The sequence below is a fragment of the Magnolia sinica genome, chromosome 17 (genome assembly GCF_029962835.1).
Source record: "Magnolia sinica isolate HGM2019 chromosome 17, MsV1, whole genome shotgun sequence".
In the NCBI taxonomy this organism is placed as follows: Eukaryota; Viridiplantae; Streptophyta; class Magnoliopsida; order Magnoliales; family Magnoliaceae; genus Magnolia; species Magnolia sinica.
The window spans coordinates 62837805-62856582 of NC_080589.1; the positions used below are offsets into that span (position 1 = coordinate 62837805).

Consider the following 18778-nt stretch of genomic DNA (forward strand, 5'->3'; position numbering starts at 1 on the left):
TCGACCAGGACGACCGATTTTGCCATTTTCGATCAAGATGTCCGAGTTCGACCAAGTCGATTGACTTTGATGTTTTCCGATTAAGATAGTCGAGTTCGACCAAGATGACCAAAATTAATATTTTTACATGGCCGAGCAATCACATTTATTATGCCAAATAATGAATTAAAATTGCATTCACCTTTTACCAAACACGAAGCGATGTAAGGGGCAATGTTGTACTGTATTCCTAACCATTCTTGGAAAATCTAATTGGAAAGGACACGTGTTATAATGGAAAAAGATATTGTAAACTAAAAATCTTTAAGGATGCTTGGAGTGCCTTTTACTGAATTATATGTGACAGGATGACAAGATAGGGAGCAGTTGAGAGGAATTCAAAAGCAAACCAAGCAACCTATATTCATCAAGGAGCTTGATCAAGCGGTCGATAGTTATACAGAAGGCAAACCAAGTGGTCGATAGTCATCTGGGAGGTCGATCAAGCGATCGATAGTCATCCAGGAGCTCGACCGAGCGGCCAAGTGGAATACGATCAAGTTAGGAATGAGGCCTATAACAGTTACTAGGACAAGTAACAAGTTTAAAAGGAAGTCTCTAGAAGGCTATGTAGTGTTCAAACAGTTACGACAATTGTCAGAACGTGCGAAGCATCAAGAAGGAAAGCGAGTAGTGCCGAAATGGTTATAACAACCGTCAGGATGTGGGAAGCATCCAAATGGCTAGATTGATGCTATAAATGGTAAAGTAATTCATTAGGAAGAATCCATCTCATACAATCCCAATCAGACCTAGTATATACCCATCATTTACATTCCTTAGTATAATCACTTTATCTTTTGCCAATTAATTATATTTCTTAGTGTAATTCTTTACTTTTCGCCTACTGTTTACATTATATAGTATAATCTATAGCATTAATCAAGTAACTAATAACTTTAAATGTAATTTGGGTTACACTAGATTCAGTTCTCCATTCAATAAGGTGTTTTACAATTGCTCATCATGATCGACGGTAGAGAAGATCGACAGTAGAGAAAACACCTATCATTAGAGGACAAACCCTACTATCTGAATATCGCCTGATCCTAATTACATAGTGTGCCATGACTGATTAGGAGGAGACTGATCTTACTAGATCTTGGTCATAGACTATATATCTGCCTATATATGGGCTTCAGGTCACACAGTTATTCAGTTTGAATTGAGCCACAAATTCAATTGTGTCGCGCCCGCACTTGCTCAGAGCAGGAAATCGAACATCCAAAGGCAACCTCAACAAACAGCGTTTTTATTCCACTAACATGTTACTTTGGATTGTGATGAGGTCAAAAGAGGGGTCTGAGTAAGAACCATGCAACTAATGCTCATTGCATTATTAATAGTGATCAAAACATACCTGCAAACTAGCGGCAGTGATTCGGACCCCAGTGAATCAACGGCATCGAAGACACACACGAAGGTGTCCCTCCAATCTGCTGCACGCGATTGGTAGAGATCGAAATTGCTTAAAAACCTGACCTTCCTGGTGCGATCCCGACTGTAGAATTCCATCTTGGCCTCCATCGGTTGCTCGTTGAACCTACGAATGGCTTCGATCATCTCATCTAGTACACTAATTGGGATGCTATGATTGACCATTTGGAAGAACCCCCACGTCTCCAATGCCCGCCGGATCTCGTTGACGATATGGATCCGTTGATCGCCATGGACCCCTTCGAGATCTATGATCGGGATCTGGAGGTGGGTTGTGTTGGGATCTGATGCCTTGGGTAGATTCTCCGATGGATGGATGAAGATTTTAGGGATCTTATCCATGCCAGAATCTACAAGTCCTTTGACTCCGGCTTTCGTGTCATCGAACTCCTTGACTTCTTTTGAACGGTCGTAAATTGATCTGATTTCAGCGGTGGATTCTGGGGATCCGGTGATGGCCATCTGAACGGAGGTGGAGAGGACCGATGGAAGGGGTTGGATTTCTATATCTTGTATTTTCCTACAACATTTATAAGTACAACGACATTTATCCTACTCTCGTTCGTCGTACTCGAAGCCCATGGTTTGGCCCATCTGGATGGGGGCGGCTACATCAAGGTATGATATATACCGTTGGTTTGCTGGGCCAGTTCATGTTAGGACGCGAGCCCAAAAGTAAGGCCGATCCAAAAATCAAATGGACCACACCACGGGGAGAGGTGCCGATGTAGACGCCCACCATCGAGGCCATCTTGGGGCCACCGAAGGTTTGGATTAGGCTGATATTGGTTTTACCTTTCATCCTGGTGGGACCCACCTTATGAACGGTTTGGATGGAATATAAACATCAGGATGGGCGGCCCCATGGAGTCTTCAACGGTTGGCATCCTCATCCCCACTGTTCCCGATAGCGGATTGGCTAGTGACCTTCCGACTAGCCAATGGCTACTGGTCGGTGATCTGTGGGACCCACTATGATGATGTATGTGTTTCATCCATGCCGTCCATCTATTTTTTTAGATCATTTTACGTCTGAGACCAAAAAATAAGATATATCCCAATCTCAAGTGTACCACATTACAGGAAACAGTGTTAATTAAACTTCCACCATTAAAAACTTCCTGGGGTATATAAAATTTTTGGATTAATCTGATCTTTGTTTTTTCCCTTCATATAGGTCTGTATGACCTAATCACCAGATTGGATGTCAAATAAACAGTACAGTGGGCCTTTGGAGGATTTCAAGGGTGGACATCCAATCACTACCGTTTTCCTGTGGTGTGGTCTTAATGGAATGGCCCACTATTATCACAACTCAGTTAAGATATGATAACATTTTCTAATGATCCAAACCATTCGTATGATTGACCACAATGTGAATTTTACTACATGGGCTCCATGACTGTTGATTTGTGGGCCATTTGATTGAAAGTCAAGGATTTGTAAGGCGATCGTTGCTGTCTGGTTTGATCAGATCAAAGGTCCAACCATTAAACAGGTATCGGAAACCAGATGCTATCCACGGGCCCTTAATTAAAATCAGATACCCATTTTCAATTCAAAGACCACTTGCATCCGATCGCATGCGCTAAACAAATGAAGAGTATTAGAAAAGCATGAAACGCCACGTAGGAAATATGTATAATTGTAAATACCTCTCCTGTAGTCTGGGTTATTTCAAATACCTTCCTCAGCATTTTCGAATTTGTTGCAAATACCTCTCCCATAGTCTAGAGTTGAACAAGTATATCAAGAAGACATGCCATCTGAGGATACAGAGACTGATTCAAGTGTTGATATTTATATGGTGAAATTGGACAGAGATGATGTAATTGTAAATACTTCTCCCGTAGTCTAGGGTTGAACAAGCATATCAAAAAGACATGTCATCTGAGGATACAGAGACTGATTCAAGTGTTGATATTTATGTGGTGCAATTGGACAGAGATGATGTGCCACCTGATCATGTTGATGCCTCAATAATACATGATATTGTTAGAGATGATAGCGGTTTCATTGATGACGACGTTGTAGACGATAAAGAGGAAATACTGATCAGTGATAGTGATGGTGAAAAAGAAATAGTCCTAAGCAATAATGATACAGACAACGATTATTAAATGTACACATGATTTACATGTCATTTTTCAATTCGAATAATTTATGTATTTCATGTATACTTAAAAATTAAAAGTCATGATTTATTCCAAAAATTGACTTGTTTATAATCCACATTTGCAGTTGAGTTAATTTCTGATCATGTCCTCCTTAAACCGGAGCGTAGCAGAAGCACGCAACATACTTCATCAGTTGTTACAGATGGACGTTTCGATCCTATCTTCTTCTGGTAGTGCTAAAGAGATACCTGGTCTGGTCGATGAGTGTATGACGGATTATATCGATGACGACTCAGATGAAAGATTATACCATCTTAAAGAAATTTTGGTGCTGATGGAGATGTATAACCACGGGAAACTTGATATGGAATATGCGACTTTGTCACTTGCACATCTGAATGGAGTCTCGAGAGACCAGATTTTTCCTATTGTGACTGTCACGTTGATTGAAAAATGTCGAATGCTTCACACAACGTGACATATGCTTCTGAAGCATACGATAACTTACGTAGGGAGTACTTCGGATAGTTTACCTCAAAGTTGTTTCGTATTACAATGAAATATGTGTATTTAATATAAAATGACAATGTGTAATGAAATTTCCAAGGGTTATAGATTAAAGTTTATAGTTTTATTATATTCTGCTTGAATTATAGTGTAATGGTCAATCATATTTTAATCATCTCTCTAAGCATAAGCACAAATGTATTGTACCATCAATACTATTTGTATAATATTTTAGTATATTCCACTTGTATTAACATTGTTTAAATTTATAAGTTCGTAGCTCGCACATATTCAGTGATGGCACCAGGTGGGAGAGCACGTCATTCGCGCACTAAATCTACCCTTATACCAGTGATGCGACGGAGCCAACATCGCCGTCATATGTTACATCGCAGGCGTCTGATCCCTCAATCGCACATACACCGGGCACTGCATGTAAGTCTAAACATATTTCTTTTAATGGCTTCTGTTTGTGTTTAGACTTACATATTTCTTTTGCAATAGCATTGTCGACCAGCCGACAAGGACGTGGACCCACGTGTGGGTTTCTTTTAGAGCGACTTACGCATAAGGGTAGGGTGACGGTAGAGTTCCCACAGGACTACATTAGACCTGTTGGGAACAATACCAGACTGTTTACGTTGGAGGTCGGTATCTTATGCCGATCTCTGATCCCCCACCACCCCCCGTTGGGTAGACATGACAGATGATGTGCAGCAGCTCCTCCGTCAGTGCCTTCAAGTAAATTTTAGTTAATTAAAATTTATTTTATAAAAGTTCGTTTACGGTTAAGTTATTTTCTTAATAAATTTATTGTCTTAATCTATTATTTACGAAACTGCAGGATAAATTTGACTTGAATTTGAGTGTTCTGCACATTTCCTATGTCGTCGACGACATATCAAGAAGTGGTTCAAGGAGTATCGCTCCTTGTTACACAAGCGGTGCATGAGCCATGAGGAGGGCGCACTGTCCGCACCGCCGCACGTGACCCATGACGACTGGCGGATACTCTGCGATAGATTTTCGTCTGATTCTTTTCAGGTAATATTTACATATTTATGATATTTTAAGGTAACAATTAAATTCGCAATTAATAACAATGTATTATGAATAATGTGTTCAGAAGGAGAGCAAAATAAATTCTAACAATAGGGGAAAGTTAGAAGTGAGCCACGTATCTGGTTCAAAGTCATTTGTAGAAATTCGTCATGACATGGTAAGAAATTACTGGTAATTATTAAATTGATATATTCTTTTCATGCATTTATATTAACTTTATTGTCCTTTCGATTGCGCAGTGAGATTCCATCACTGGCCAGGAGCCCGGACCATTAGATCTCTACAGAGAGACTCACTATCAGCAAGTGACGGGAACTTGGGTACATCCTAGAGCCAGGAGATTTGGGTAAAAATCCTTACGTTGTAAAATTTAATTGCATTAAATTATAGTAATGTCATTTTTTAGAGAAAATTCATATGTTTTCATTACAGGTCGCGATGGACACCTTACGCAGTCAGCCCACTCCCGATAGTACTCAGCGAAGTGAGTCAGAGATCCTGAGTGAGGTGCTTAGCACCCATTCTAGATATGTGCGTGGGCTTGGCCATGGTGCCAAGCTCATAGCACCTGCTAGAACTGCCTCCACCCGATCCATCGTCATTGGCGAGAGCACCACCCGCCGAGCTGATATCGCAGAAAGAGAAGTTCAGTAGCTACGGGTTGTCGTCCATGACATTAAAGAGCAGCTGGAGAGGAAGAGTGAGCAGCTGGAGATGCAGATGGAGGAGCAAGAATGGAGGATGGAGGAGCTAGCGAGGTAGAGGGAAGAGCAGGAGAGGAGGAGGATGGAGGAGCAGGCGAGGTAGAGGGAGGAGTAGGAGAGGAGAATGAAGGAGATGCAGGTGGAGCATGAGCGACGGATGACGAAGATGTTTCAGGCTCTCGCTGCACGCTTACCCACCGATGCCCCACCACCTTCGCCTTCATCTTTGTGATTTTTTGTATTTTATTTATGATGTTAAACTTATATGTATTTATGCGTGAATGAATGTTATGTGGATGGATGTAGTTTATGTTAGGATGGATTTACGTACTTTGGGTTTAAATGGATGTGAATGTGAATATGATGAAATATATTACATAACAGGTGTATATCAGGAAGAATATGATGAAATATATTGTAATAGGTGTATATCAGGAATTTTACGTTGGAATATTGAAAAAAAAAAAAAAAGACACTTTTACCTATGAAAATTTTCATAGGTAAAAGTCTCAACCACGTTTTTTACCTACGAAATTTTCCTAGGTAAAAGTCTTATCTACGTTTTTACCTACGAAAATATTCGTAAGTAAAAGTTTTGTACATATTATTAGCTGCGAAAATATTCGTAGGTATAAGTTTTGTAAATATTTTTACCTACGACAATATTCGTAGGTAAAAGTTTTGTAAATATTTTTACATACAAAAAAATTTGTAGGTAAAAGTTTTCTAAATATTGTTAGCTACGAAAATATTCATAGGTATATGTTTTGTAAATATTTTTACCTACGAAACAACTCGTAGGTAAAAGTTTTGAAAATATTTTTTGCTACGAAAATATTCGTAGGTAAAAGTTTTGAAAATATTTTTTAATACGAAAATATTCGTAGGTAAAAGTTTTATAAGTATTTTTAGCTACGAAAATGTTCGCATGTAAAAGTTTTGTAATACTTTTTACCTATGAAAATATTCGTAGGTAAAAGTTTTGTAATAATGTTTACCTACAAAAAAATTCGTAGCTAAAAGTTTTGTAAATATTTTTAGCTATAAAAATATTCGTAGGTATAAGTTTTGTAAATATTTTTACCTACAAAAATATTCGTAGGTAAAATGTTTTGTCAATATTTTTACCTACAGAAAAAAGCATTGGTAAAAGTTTTTACCGACGAAAAAATTCGTCAGCAAAAGTATTACCTTTGCCAACGAAAATTGTTTTTTGTTAGTAAAAGTTTTTCCCATCGGTCTTTTACCGACGAAAATTTTCGTTGGTAAAACATTTTTCCTACGAAAAAAAAGGCTTTTTGCGATGAAAATTTTCATCGGTAAAAATGGTTTTTCTTGTAGTGTTGAAGTCTAGGGAACGCTTATGTTTGACTTAATGTATAAAATGGTAAGGATTTTCCTACGGTACCCAAGGTTTCTTCATTTGTTGAGTGTGTAACAACATTAATATTTCTAACTAGAAAATATTTTTAAAGAATTTCAAATTCCTAGGTTTATAAAACTTGTTTACTAAGGGTCAAGTTCAAGGAATGTTCTGATTATTCTTGTTTAACCATAGCGGGCACTTGCACTCTCACAGTTCCTAAGTTTTATTTCTAAGTTCAAACAGTAGTTTTTGTATTTTACATGGAAACCAAAGTTTTCATTTCTAAGTTCGAATGACTAAACCTAAAATTTTCAAGGGACTTAAGTTCAGTTCGTACTTTCTAAGATCATCCAAACAACTCTCTAAGGGACCTAAAATATTGAGTATTTATCTTTTCAAAAGATCTTAAGATCATTTCCAAGTTCTTCCGCCATCCAAACAAATTTCTAGGGGCTTAAAATCCTGAGTCCCCATACTCTATTTCTCCTAGCTACGAGGGAAATTCTTGTAAGTACAAATGGTTATTTTAATAATTTCTAAGGGGACCTAGGTTTCGAATTTCTACATTCTCAAATTGTCCTTCGCTCAGATGGAATTTTATATAAGTTTGGATTGCCATCCAAGTCACTTCTAAGGGAACCTAAGTTCGGGTTTCTGCATTCACAATTATTCTTTTAAGCCTAAGGGAAAATTCACCTAAGTTCAAAATTCTAATTTCAAACATCCTAACTTGATACATTTAAGGTTTGTATAAGTTCATTTCCCAAGGCTCGGTTTGTCCAAACTATGCTTTGATACCAACTGTAATGCCCCAACTTTTTAGGACCCGAGTATATGACCCGTTTCCCAAAAACCCGAGTGTTAACCTATAAAGAGCCAAAGTCCACATATATATTTTTTTCTTCATAGCTTATTCATTCAAAGTTAGAGGTTAACATAGTATGAACAAATCAAATGTAAAGGAAAGTTGCATTATCATTTAAATATACAAGAAGCTGCCCATAATGACTTATACAAACCAATGTCCCCATTTTTACAATTACAAAATGAAATAATATTACATGTGAAATAAAGTAAATTACAACAATCTTGGGTAGTGAAATCTTGTAGCAACTCTTAGCAAATACAATCATGCATCCTTGTCAATTATAGCATGTTCCTCATCAATATAAACATGAATGTCACCTGGGCCACCTGTCCTACCTGTACGGTTATATATTTGATGAATGATGGGCCAACTCAGTGTGAATTCCCCTCAAGATTACACACCGCCACATTAGGTAAGGAATAGTATAAAATCAAAGCATACAAAATAATACATGATGCAGGTCTTATTAGATGCATGGATGCATGAATGCAATCAATGCCCCGGGGATGCTCATCCATGTGGAATTTGGGCTTGTCACCCATGCAATCATCAACCTAGGAAAAACATCCAGTCGGACAGAGGCTGGCCACATAACGACTGCCTATCGTACTTCACGTACGTTAACGTTAGATGCTGGTCTGTACCATATATACATGATTAGCCAAACCATTATTAGTCTAGTGATAATCAACCAATTTAAATAAGCTCAAGGTCATTATGGGGGCTCATCACCAGCGTAGGCCGACAGCTCGGGCATAAGTCTTTACATGCCAGAGATCCGAGAAAATCAGACCACTCATGTTAAACGGGCCCGAAAATCATCTAGAATGCAAGATCACAGGGTTCCTACTATCCGTTCGGCTCAAAACTTTATATCTGGCCTGAGGACCATAAATGAACTGTACAAGTCGAACTTCAGCCGTTGGATCCATGTGGAAGTGGCCCAACAGGTAGATTTGCCCATAAATCATTGATTTTGGGCCCACCTGCTATTTGGATGTACTTCAAAATTGCTCTCGACAGTTTAAATAAGATGATAAAAAGGATGGACGGATCAGATCTCTCACTGTATCGTCAATAAGAGTCTAACTCTCTTAACCGACTCAAATTCAAGAAATGGCAATTGCCATTCCCTGTTGTTGAACAGAGCCATCTGTTGGGTCTTGTGGGCCACCATCGTGCATCAACGGTCCGACCGGACTGTCCATAAGACTCACATGGCCCCTCTCACTCAGGCCTAGGTGGCGGTATTTCGAAAGATAGCAAATAACTGATCTCAACCGTCCCAACGTAAGATGAACGACAAAGCAAAAGATCCTGTGGGCCTCATCAACAGAAGCCAAAAATACACCTTCCCGATTGAAATTCCGAGAGGAATTCAATAGACGGGTTGGATCTCACTGATGACATCAATCATGGGCCCCACCAACGTTGCAGCGCGATCAGTGCACAATCCCTATTTTCGCACCGGACGCTGGGCATTTCTTTTTTGCCATTGTACGATCATGGCATTGATCATATGGCCGATCTAGACCATCCATCATGTAGGCCACCCCGAAACGTCCTAGGGGATGTTATTTCTTTGGAAAGAAAGGAAGGAAAGTGGAGAAGATCTTCCCATTCTTTGTTGCGTAAAACAGGGGGCACAAGCTATTTGCTGCGAAAGGAGTGCAGCTGGCTGTCTTTTACGCACGTAATTCCTTCACCGACTTCACCTCTCCACGCTTCCAGCCGACCGACCTTAGTGGTCTTATAAAAGAAAGACGTGAGAGAGAGAGAGAGGAGATATCGAGTGCTGCTTAAACGGAGAGACATCTAAGAAGAGAGAGAGAGAGAGAGAGAGAGAGAGAGAGAGTTTTTTATTTTATTTATTTATTTTATTCTTTTTCTTATGAATATTTAGAGACTAGCCTAATCATGTCAGGCTAAACCTCTTAGCTAGGGCTAAGAGGTGAAGCTTGTGGCATGATGGGAATGATTCTACGGTTTTGATTCATATTAGACTGAATTTATGTTGATTTTAGTTTGATTATTAGGAATGCTTTCAGTTTTTAATGGTTTGTTGTGACTGAAATTACAATAGATTTGCAATAGCTTTGAGCATGTTCTTAGCATTATAGGGTTTGTGAATTTGGGAACCCTATTGTTCACCATCGTCTCCTGGGCATGGTTGGATGATGGAACCCTTCCTAATGTTCATAAACTTCTTAGATTGGATGTGGATTCGTTAAAATTTTGTTGTTTGCTTTGTCTCATGGGCATGATTTTATGATGAAATCATATCTAATTTAAATATCTTTCATCTCTTTGAAAACTAGATCAAATGAAGTTCAGATTGAGCTTTAGTAATGTATCTTCCAACTAGATGAAGATGAGACTTGGAGTCCAGTTGTGTTCATGAATCAAGCATATATCTCCCTGATCTCTACAAGTGGATCCTTGGCACCCTAGTTTCCCACCTTTAATTACATTAGTTTTACTCACTTTAATCACAATTATTTCCTCAATTATTCCAGATTTAGATTTCATCTTTTTCTAGTTCTAGTTCTAGTTACTTTCAGAATACATATAAGGTTCAGTCCCTGTGGATTCGACCTCGGTCTTACCGAGATTATTACTACATCACAACCCTATACTTGAGGTGTGAACAAGTTTTTGGTGCCGTTGCCAGGGACTGATAGTTACATTATCTGAGATTAACTAGTTTTAGGATTAGTTTAAGATTAAGAATTTTCTAACTTAGGATTAGGTTTTTCTATTTTAACTTTTAACTAACCTAACTTTTGTAATTTTGTAGGACTCTGAGATAGACTTTCCAAATTGGTAATCTCTTTCCAATTCTCTATTTTTCTATTTTTTGGATTAATTTTAATTTTTCTATTTTTAGTAACTTTGTAATTCTAGGATTTCTTCTGTTTTTAGAAACTAACATACTTTCTAATTTTAGGTTTTCTATTTGTAGAAACTAATTTCTTTTATTCCCTTTTGCAGGATTTTAACGTAGGAACTCCAATCTGGTAACTTCTTTCTAACTTCTCCTTTACGTACTTTCTACATTGCTGTAAGATTTTTTTCCTTTAGGATTATATTCAGAGTTAGGGTTTCATCATGTATATGCAAGAGTGGGAACGTCAGTATACTGAGAAGAATAATATATATTGGGATGATGATTATGATAGAAATTAACCTATGTCTCGAAACTTTTCTGAAACCATCATTGAAAACCGATCGAAATATAGTGCTCTCAGTTAAGAAGTCATTACATGATCATATGCAGGAGAACAATTACACCCACAGATTAACAAAATAGTATGTGAGTATTGGAGTTATCATAATTATGGGAGTGGAGACTATTATCACCTATCAGATAAGAAGAAAATAATGCGTGATTATATTATGGGTAATAATATGTATTATCAACCATCAGATTCTCCCAGCTATGATCCGTATGACTATAATCAGTGGAAACATCAATGTTGGGAAGATGAACCAGCAATATACCCTAGTGAACATTTTCTTGGGTCTTCTACCTTTGAAACTCAATCAGAAACGATCCAAGATGAGACACTTCAGGGTGACATATATGATTTTTCGGGCCTTAGAAAAATAGTAAAAGCACTCACATTGCGCATTGATCAGACATTGGAGGCTCGTTCGTCCCACTTACAACTCAATCTAAAAACACAATGCGAGGAAAGTGATCCTAACTCGCTTGTGGAAGAAACTCAAATTACGAATGAAGAGTTGGAGTCCATTAATGATCATATGGTTCAAATTCCCAATGAGTCGATCTCGATGACGATCCAAAGGAATGGTCAAGAAACGTGGGTATCTTTCAAATACAGTGATGATGACACACCTCCCTCACATGACACACATGATTTCAATGATGAGGTAAAGGTTAGTTTATTCGAACCTCAACCCAATTCAGGAATGAAATGTGAGGAAAGCGATCTCATCCTAAGTGTGCACTACTGCACGGAATTAGACGATGATGCGTATTGGGATGACTATTATGAACGTGCAGCCCAAATTCTCCTAGAATCAATCTCAAGTTTGGTCCAGGTCAATGATCAAGACGTACACGAAATGGTCGGTTATAATGAGCTACTCCTCTCACCTGACATGTCTGATTTAAAAGTGGAGGATGAGCCCCTTATAACCAACCCTTCTAACTTTCGTGAAACATGTTTGGACCACTCCTCTAAATCGAATGATGATGTGATTCAGGAGAAGGACGAGTTGCTCGCTACGACTCTAGAATTTGAAACCACTCAGTTAAGGTCACCATCTGAGCTGTACATGTTTGACAATTCAACGCCTTGATTGAGTAGTTTCAATGAACAGAGTGATCACATTGATGCTTCCCCTATTGATCTTCAATCTATCTGTGTAGGACTGGAGAAAGAGAGCGTACCTCCATCCACTTTCAAGGACAATGGATTCCTTAAGCAGATCATCATGAGCTCCAATGTAGAAAATAAGTCATGCTCAGCTGAATTTCTCAATTCTTTGGATGATTGCTTGACACATTTTCCAGATTCAAACGATCGTATGATTAAAGCAATAGTGGATGCCTCGCAAGACAGTACCTCAATAGATGTCACGGACCGAGAGAACCCTTACTTTGCAGCCCCTTCCTCCATAGATCCTGATCGTTTACCATTAAGAGAAGAGGAGCTGAAAATTAAACCGGAGTCTAAAACTTCAGAATGTGTTGAGACTACATCATTTGCTGAGAATTCTTTTAAATCTTATTTACTTGTAATCTTCGATTCACCATGGGATACTAACTTTGAAACTTTTTCTGTCACAGGTAATTCAAATATGCTTTGGATATTGCAGGCGAATCAACGACAATTTTTTTATGAGGTACATAAGTTTCTCTGGAAAGTCATGCTCCAGGGCATCCAAGCCTATTGTAAAAAGGGCTTTTGGATGATTCTATTGAGAAACCTACTGAGAAATTTATCAGGATATTGGCCGGAAGAGGAACTTTATGGTATGACTGAGTAGCTTTTCCCATGTTTTCATAGGACTAGGGTAGTTTGCTTTATGTCGTTCTAGGATAGTCGGCTTTATGCCATTAGGTTAGTTTGCTTCCTAGTTGTTTTAAGATAATTTGTTTTGTTGGGTTAACTCTCGTGCCAAGCCGCTCTTACGCTGCAAAAACGCTTTTTGATTCCTTCGTTCAGGTACTATCTTCTCATTACTTCTTGTCACGACCCAAACTTGAAAACCGGGCTCACAAAATTCCTGATCTCCAAATCCGGCGCCAAGTTCCGATCCTGGGATGCTACGAGGAGGATTTTTCAACATCAGTTTGATTCGTAAAAGCATAACCAAAGGCATAACCCACAAACAACCAAAAACCTACTGATAGGGTCATAAATACCATCAGCCTTATCCAGACTATACGATGCAGAAAGATAATAAAAATAATATCATATATTGATGAAGCAATGCAGATCAGCTATATAATGCGGAGACAGCAAGCCAAATATCAGATGCCGATGATGCAAATGCAATATATAAATCCTGATGAGTCCATGAATACTGCCAGTCGTATTTAGGCCATATAAATGCATAAACATAGTAATCCCAAATACCATATATTGCGAATATAATGCGATATGCGGTGCGAATGAAATAACCATGCTGGAGTGTGAAGTCGAGATGATAGTATGTAATATCGCAGACTACGGGGTCCACCACAAGGGACTTCTATCCAAACCAGTCCCATACCTAAATTTGGATAGTCAGACTCAATGTGATAAACTCCTAATATCAAGTTAGTTGAGCACCCAACCGAAATCCTGGCCATGTGAAGGTACACATAACAAATAGTTACGCACCACTAGCCCGAGTGGATAGTGAAGGAATGAATGAATGAATATGCAATTCCTGCTCAATAAGTCCACATATTAGTACAGTTACTCTCTGGAAAATCACCGGGGTCTATTACACTCCAAACCAGATTGCCGCCCCATCGCGCACAACAAGGTGAGTGGAAGAGACCTCACTATCCACTTGCCAATATTAGGCCCAGCTCGTCGATAGTGGACCCATTCCTTGAGCTGGTCAGACTTAACCTAACATTGCCCCCTCCTCTCAGGCAGGTAAAGCCGTACTCCTTTCCAACCGACCACGACACAGTGGGAGACGCGGCCTAATGGTATGTGGCCCTCATGCGCTCATGCATCCACTCGGTTTAGACGTTGGAGCAACCTCTCGAACTAAGAGGGTTTAGGGACTTTCACCTAGGGATATTTATAGCACCCCATGTAGAACAGATTTTCGGTGTCCCATCTGGCCATCCACGAAGTACCTGTGGAGGCTACGACCCTGATGTCGCTAGGGCGTACAGTAATCACAACACACAATGCAAGATGCATGAGTCATACAATCCAGTCATGCATCAATCCTACGCATACCGTTTACTCATGTGAGACAATCTCCGCCTATCAGGGAGTCTCATAACAACATGCCCAATGACATATGCAATGGTTAACCACATCTCATAACAAACATGCAGATGATGCGTATGGGCATATATTGTGATGCTATGCTGTCACATACTCATAATTGGTATCAACAATTGGCCTTGACCATGTGGACATTTAACCAACATTGCCCCCAAGGAATGGCCCGCATAGAGCCTACCATATAGTGGACCCATGGCCTCACACAAGGGCCTAGTATACAACATCATATGCCTCACTCAAGAGCTTAATATATCATAATGGGCCTTTCACATGGGCTTCACATACATTACATAGGCCTCAAATGCATCAGGCCGAGGCCGAATGCTCATCAGAATGGGAATCGGCGATCGGAATTAGCCTCGGTGATTGACCTCGATAATCGGCCATAACAATTAGAATTGATCAATAATCAGCCTCGATGATCGGAATCGGCAATTGGCCATAACAATCAGAATTGATCGACAATCAGAATCGGCAAATCGGTCATGAGAATCGGATCGATCAATAATCAGAGTTGGCAAATCGGTAACGTCAATCAGAATCGGCAATTGGCCACGACAATCGGGATCGATCGATAATCAGAGTCGGTAAATCGGTCATGTCAATCAGAATCGACAATCACCCACGAGAATCAGATCGATCGATAATCAGAGTCGGCAAATCGATCACAAGAATCGGATCGATTGATACTCAGAGTCGACAAATCGGTCATGACAATCGGATCGATCGATAATCAGAATCGGCAAATCGGTCACGAGAATCAGATCGATCGATAAACAGAGTCGGCAAATCGGTCACGTCAATCAGATCAATCGACAATCAGAATCGGTAAATTGGTCTCGAGAATCGGATCAATCGACAATCAGAATCGACAAATCGGTCATGAGAGTCAAATCGATCGATAATCAGAGTCGGCAAATCGGTCACGACAATCGGAACGACAGATAATCAGAATAGGCAAATCGGTCACGTCAATTGGAAATCGGCAATCGATCACGTCAATTGGAATCAGCAATCGGTCATGATAAACGGCCTCGATCGCTAATCGGTAATTGGTCAAGTCAATCAGAATCGACAAATCGGTCACGTCAATCGGTCATGATAAACAGCCTCGATCGCTAATCGGCAATCGGTCAAGATAATCGACCTCGATCGCTAATCGAAAATCGGTCAGGACAATCGGAATCGGTCAAAATTGGAATCGGCAAATCGGTCACGTCAATCGAAATCGGCAAATCGGTCACGACAATCAAAATCGGTAATCAGCATCGATAATCGACACCGATAATCAGGATCGATAATCGGCATCGGCCTCGATAACTGGCACCGGTAATCAGTAGATAAATAAAGCGGGGTCCATAAATGATCAGCCGATCAACCATAGTATAAAGATCGATACTCAACCGTGGTTATATCAAATCTGATAGCACGGAGTCATCTGTCTATGGTGAATGGGGCCCACTGATTAAGGTTAACCCACTAAGAGAATGATGAGAATGGGCCTAACAAAGTCTAAGGGAATGCCATAATGTGGACATCCAACCATCATTGCTCATCAATGTGGACATCTAACCAACATTGCTCCCAAGGAGTGGCCCACATAGAGCCATACGAATAGTGGCCCTTAGCCTTACGTACAATCACGATGGGCCTCATTTACGTCACATAGGCCTCATCATATGGGCCGACATACATCTCATCGGGCCTCGAATACACAACAGGTGGGCCTCGCACTTGGGCCTCAAATATATCATAAAGGGCCTCGCACCTGGGCCTCATATGTTAAGTAGGCCGCATCACATGGGTTGCATGTATATCAGGTGGGCCTCAATGGATGGGCCATAACTACATCAAGATGGGCCTAATCATATGGGCCTCATACATATCAAGGTGGGCCTCAACAACGACCTCGCATATCATATCTGCCTAACCAACTGGGCCCCAAGTACATTGATCGGGCCTAGTTAAATGGGCCGATTTAAATGATCGAGTCAAATGAGCCAAATGTATATCAAATCGGGCCCACCCTTATGTGTTTGAGATTCAACATATCCATAAGTTATCATAGAGATAGATGAAATGAAAATAATTGGAAATTACCATGGCCCTTAAGGGTTTGAACGGTGGATGACATGGTACACTACTTAAATGGTGGGGTCCACTTGAACTTTAGATCTGGCTCACCACTATTTTTCATGCTGTAAAATGATCTCACAAATGGTTGGACGGCATGGATACAACACATGCATCATGGTGGGCCCCGCCGTTCAAATAGTGGACGGTGTCGATAGAGCACATACATCATTGGGGCCCATGTCAGGGGGATGAAACACATACATCTAGTGTGGGTCCCACCGTCAGATCACACGTACGTCATGGTGGGACACATGGGGCTCTGGACGTTAAGAGAGTGAGATAGAGAGAGATAGAGAGAGAGATAGAGAGCAGCACGTGGCTGCTGAAATGAGCAGCATAGCTGCCCTTTTTTTTTTTTTTACTTTTTCTTTTCCTTTCTATAGTCAGAGACAGAACAGAGGTGGGTCTCACGTAAGGCTCACCATAGTAGTTATAAATATTAGATATAATATATATATTATATAATAGAATATATAATATATATAATATAATACATATATATTATATGCATGACGTCCAGGCCGTCAAGGGCCTGGATAGTCACGTAAACCAGGGAGGGCCCCACATGTGGGGGTGGGTCCCATAGTCCAAAGATGGTGGACACCACACGTGCATGGTGGTGTGGCCCACTCCAAATGAATGAACGGTGTGGATGGACACGAGCCCGTCAGATGAAAGGATGGACGGCGTGGTGCAAAACATACAGTAGAGGGCCCCACGTCCAGTGCACTGCACACGTGCAGGCACCTTAGGTGGGTCCCATGTGCAGGCCACCCTCACTAGGGGATCGTGTCAAGACCTCAGCGTTGCAGCAAGGTATCTTTCACTCAGCCTGCCAATTGAGCTAGGGCCTGGGCCCACGTTGGAATAGGGTATCTCCACTCAATTTGCCTATTGAGCTATGGATCTGGGCGTGGAAGACGGGCCCCACAAGGATGTGGCCCCACCATCCAAGGCGGTGGACGGTTTGGATAAAACACATACATCATGATGTGGCCCACCAAAATGGATGGATGACGTGGGTGGGTCCCATGGACCCCACCGTCAGTCCACTCCCATGTCAATACACACTCATGTCAGCACACACTCCATGTTAGCCACCTCCACAGGATCAATACCAAGACCCCCTGTCTTGAAACGAGGCATCTTCACTCGGTTTGCCACCTGAGCTATGGAGCTGGGTGGGCCTACGTCGGATCACACTTCACTGGCAGCCACAGCCCCTCCTAGCCACATCAAGGTGGGCCCCCCTATGGACGGTTGGGATGGCATAAAAACATCATGGTGTGTGCCACATAGATGGGGTCCACCGGTAGATGGCATGGATAAAATACACACATCATAGGTGGCCAAGATCATAGAAAGAGAGAGGAAGAGAAAGACACCGGCAGAGATGGAGGGGCCCCGCCACTATGGGCCCCTCTTTAATACAAAGCCTACATCAAGATGGGTCCCAATAGATATGGACCCTTAAATCAAACAAAGAGTGAAAAACAAAAAATCTAAAATCACCCACCACTTTCTTCTTGCTCTCTTGGCTTCCTTTGCTCCTTAACTTCAATTCCAACGGAGGAGATGAGGTTTGGATGGTTGAGATGGGAGATGAAAGGGTAAAAAAGGTGGGCCACACTTGCAGCTTGGAAGAGATGGGGAGAGGCTTGGACCGTATGGTGGTTTTTTTTTTGGGTTTGTGTGGAATGAGATTTGAAAATGAAGAAGAGAGAGGGTTGTAAAGAGAGAGGAGTGATGGGTGATGGATGTGGTAGTGATGGATGTGTAAGAGACTTTTTGACTTTTGTAGTAAATGGTGTAAGAGAAGTATGCGTATGCAAGAACCTTTTTGACTTTGGGGGTTGCTTGGGGAAGGGTGAGAAGTGATGTGTACTTGACATGTACTTGACATGATGGGATTGATTGAGGTGACATCTCGTAGAAATTCTCTCAGGATTCGCACGCGCGGCGTTTTTCTCCACCAAACACTGGCCCACATCTCTTGGTCGGAGTATCGGATCAGCGCTCGAGACGCGGCATCGGAACCGCGGCGACGGTGCGGTCGC

General features: G+C 40.7%; 1 protein-coding gene across 1 annotated transcript in view; it reads right to left on the minus strand.

Annotated features, from left to right (window-relative positions):
- LOC131231674 (1-aminocyclopropane-1-carboxylate oxidase homolog 1-like) overlaps positions 1-2013 on the minus strand; it is a 39322-nt gene extending 37309 nt beyond the window's left edge. Inside the window, exon 1 of the mRNA XM_058227958.1 lies at positions 1400-2013. Within this exon, the coding sequence (XP_058083941.1) occupies positions 1400-1938 (539 nt within the window). The 5' untranslated portion in view covers positions 1939-2013. The remainder of the gene's footprint in view (positions 1-1399) is intronic.
- Between the last annotated feature and the right edge of the window lie 16765 nt (positions 2014-18778).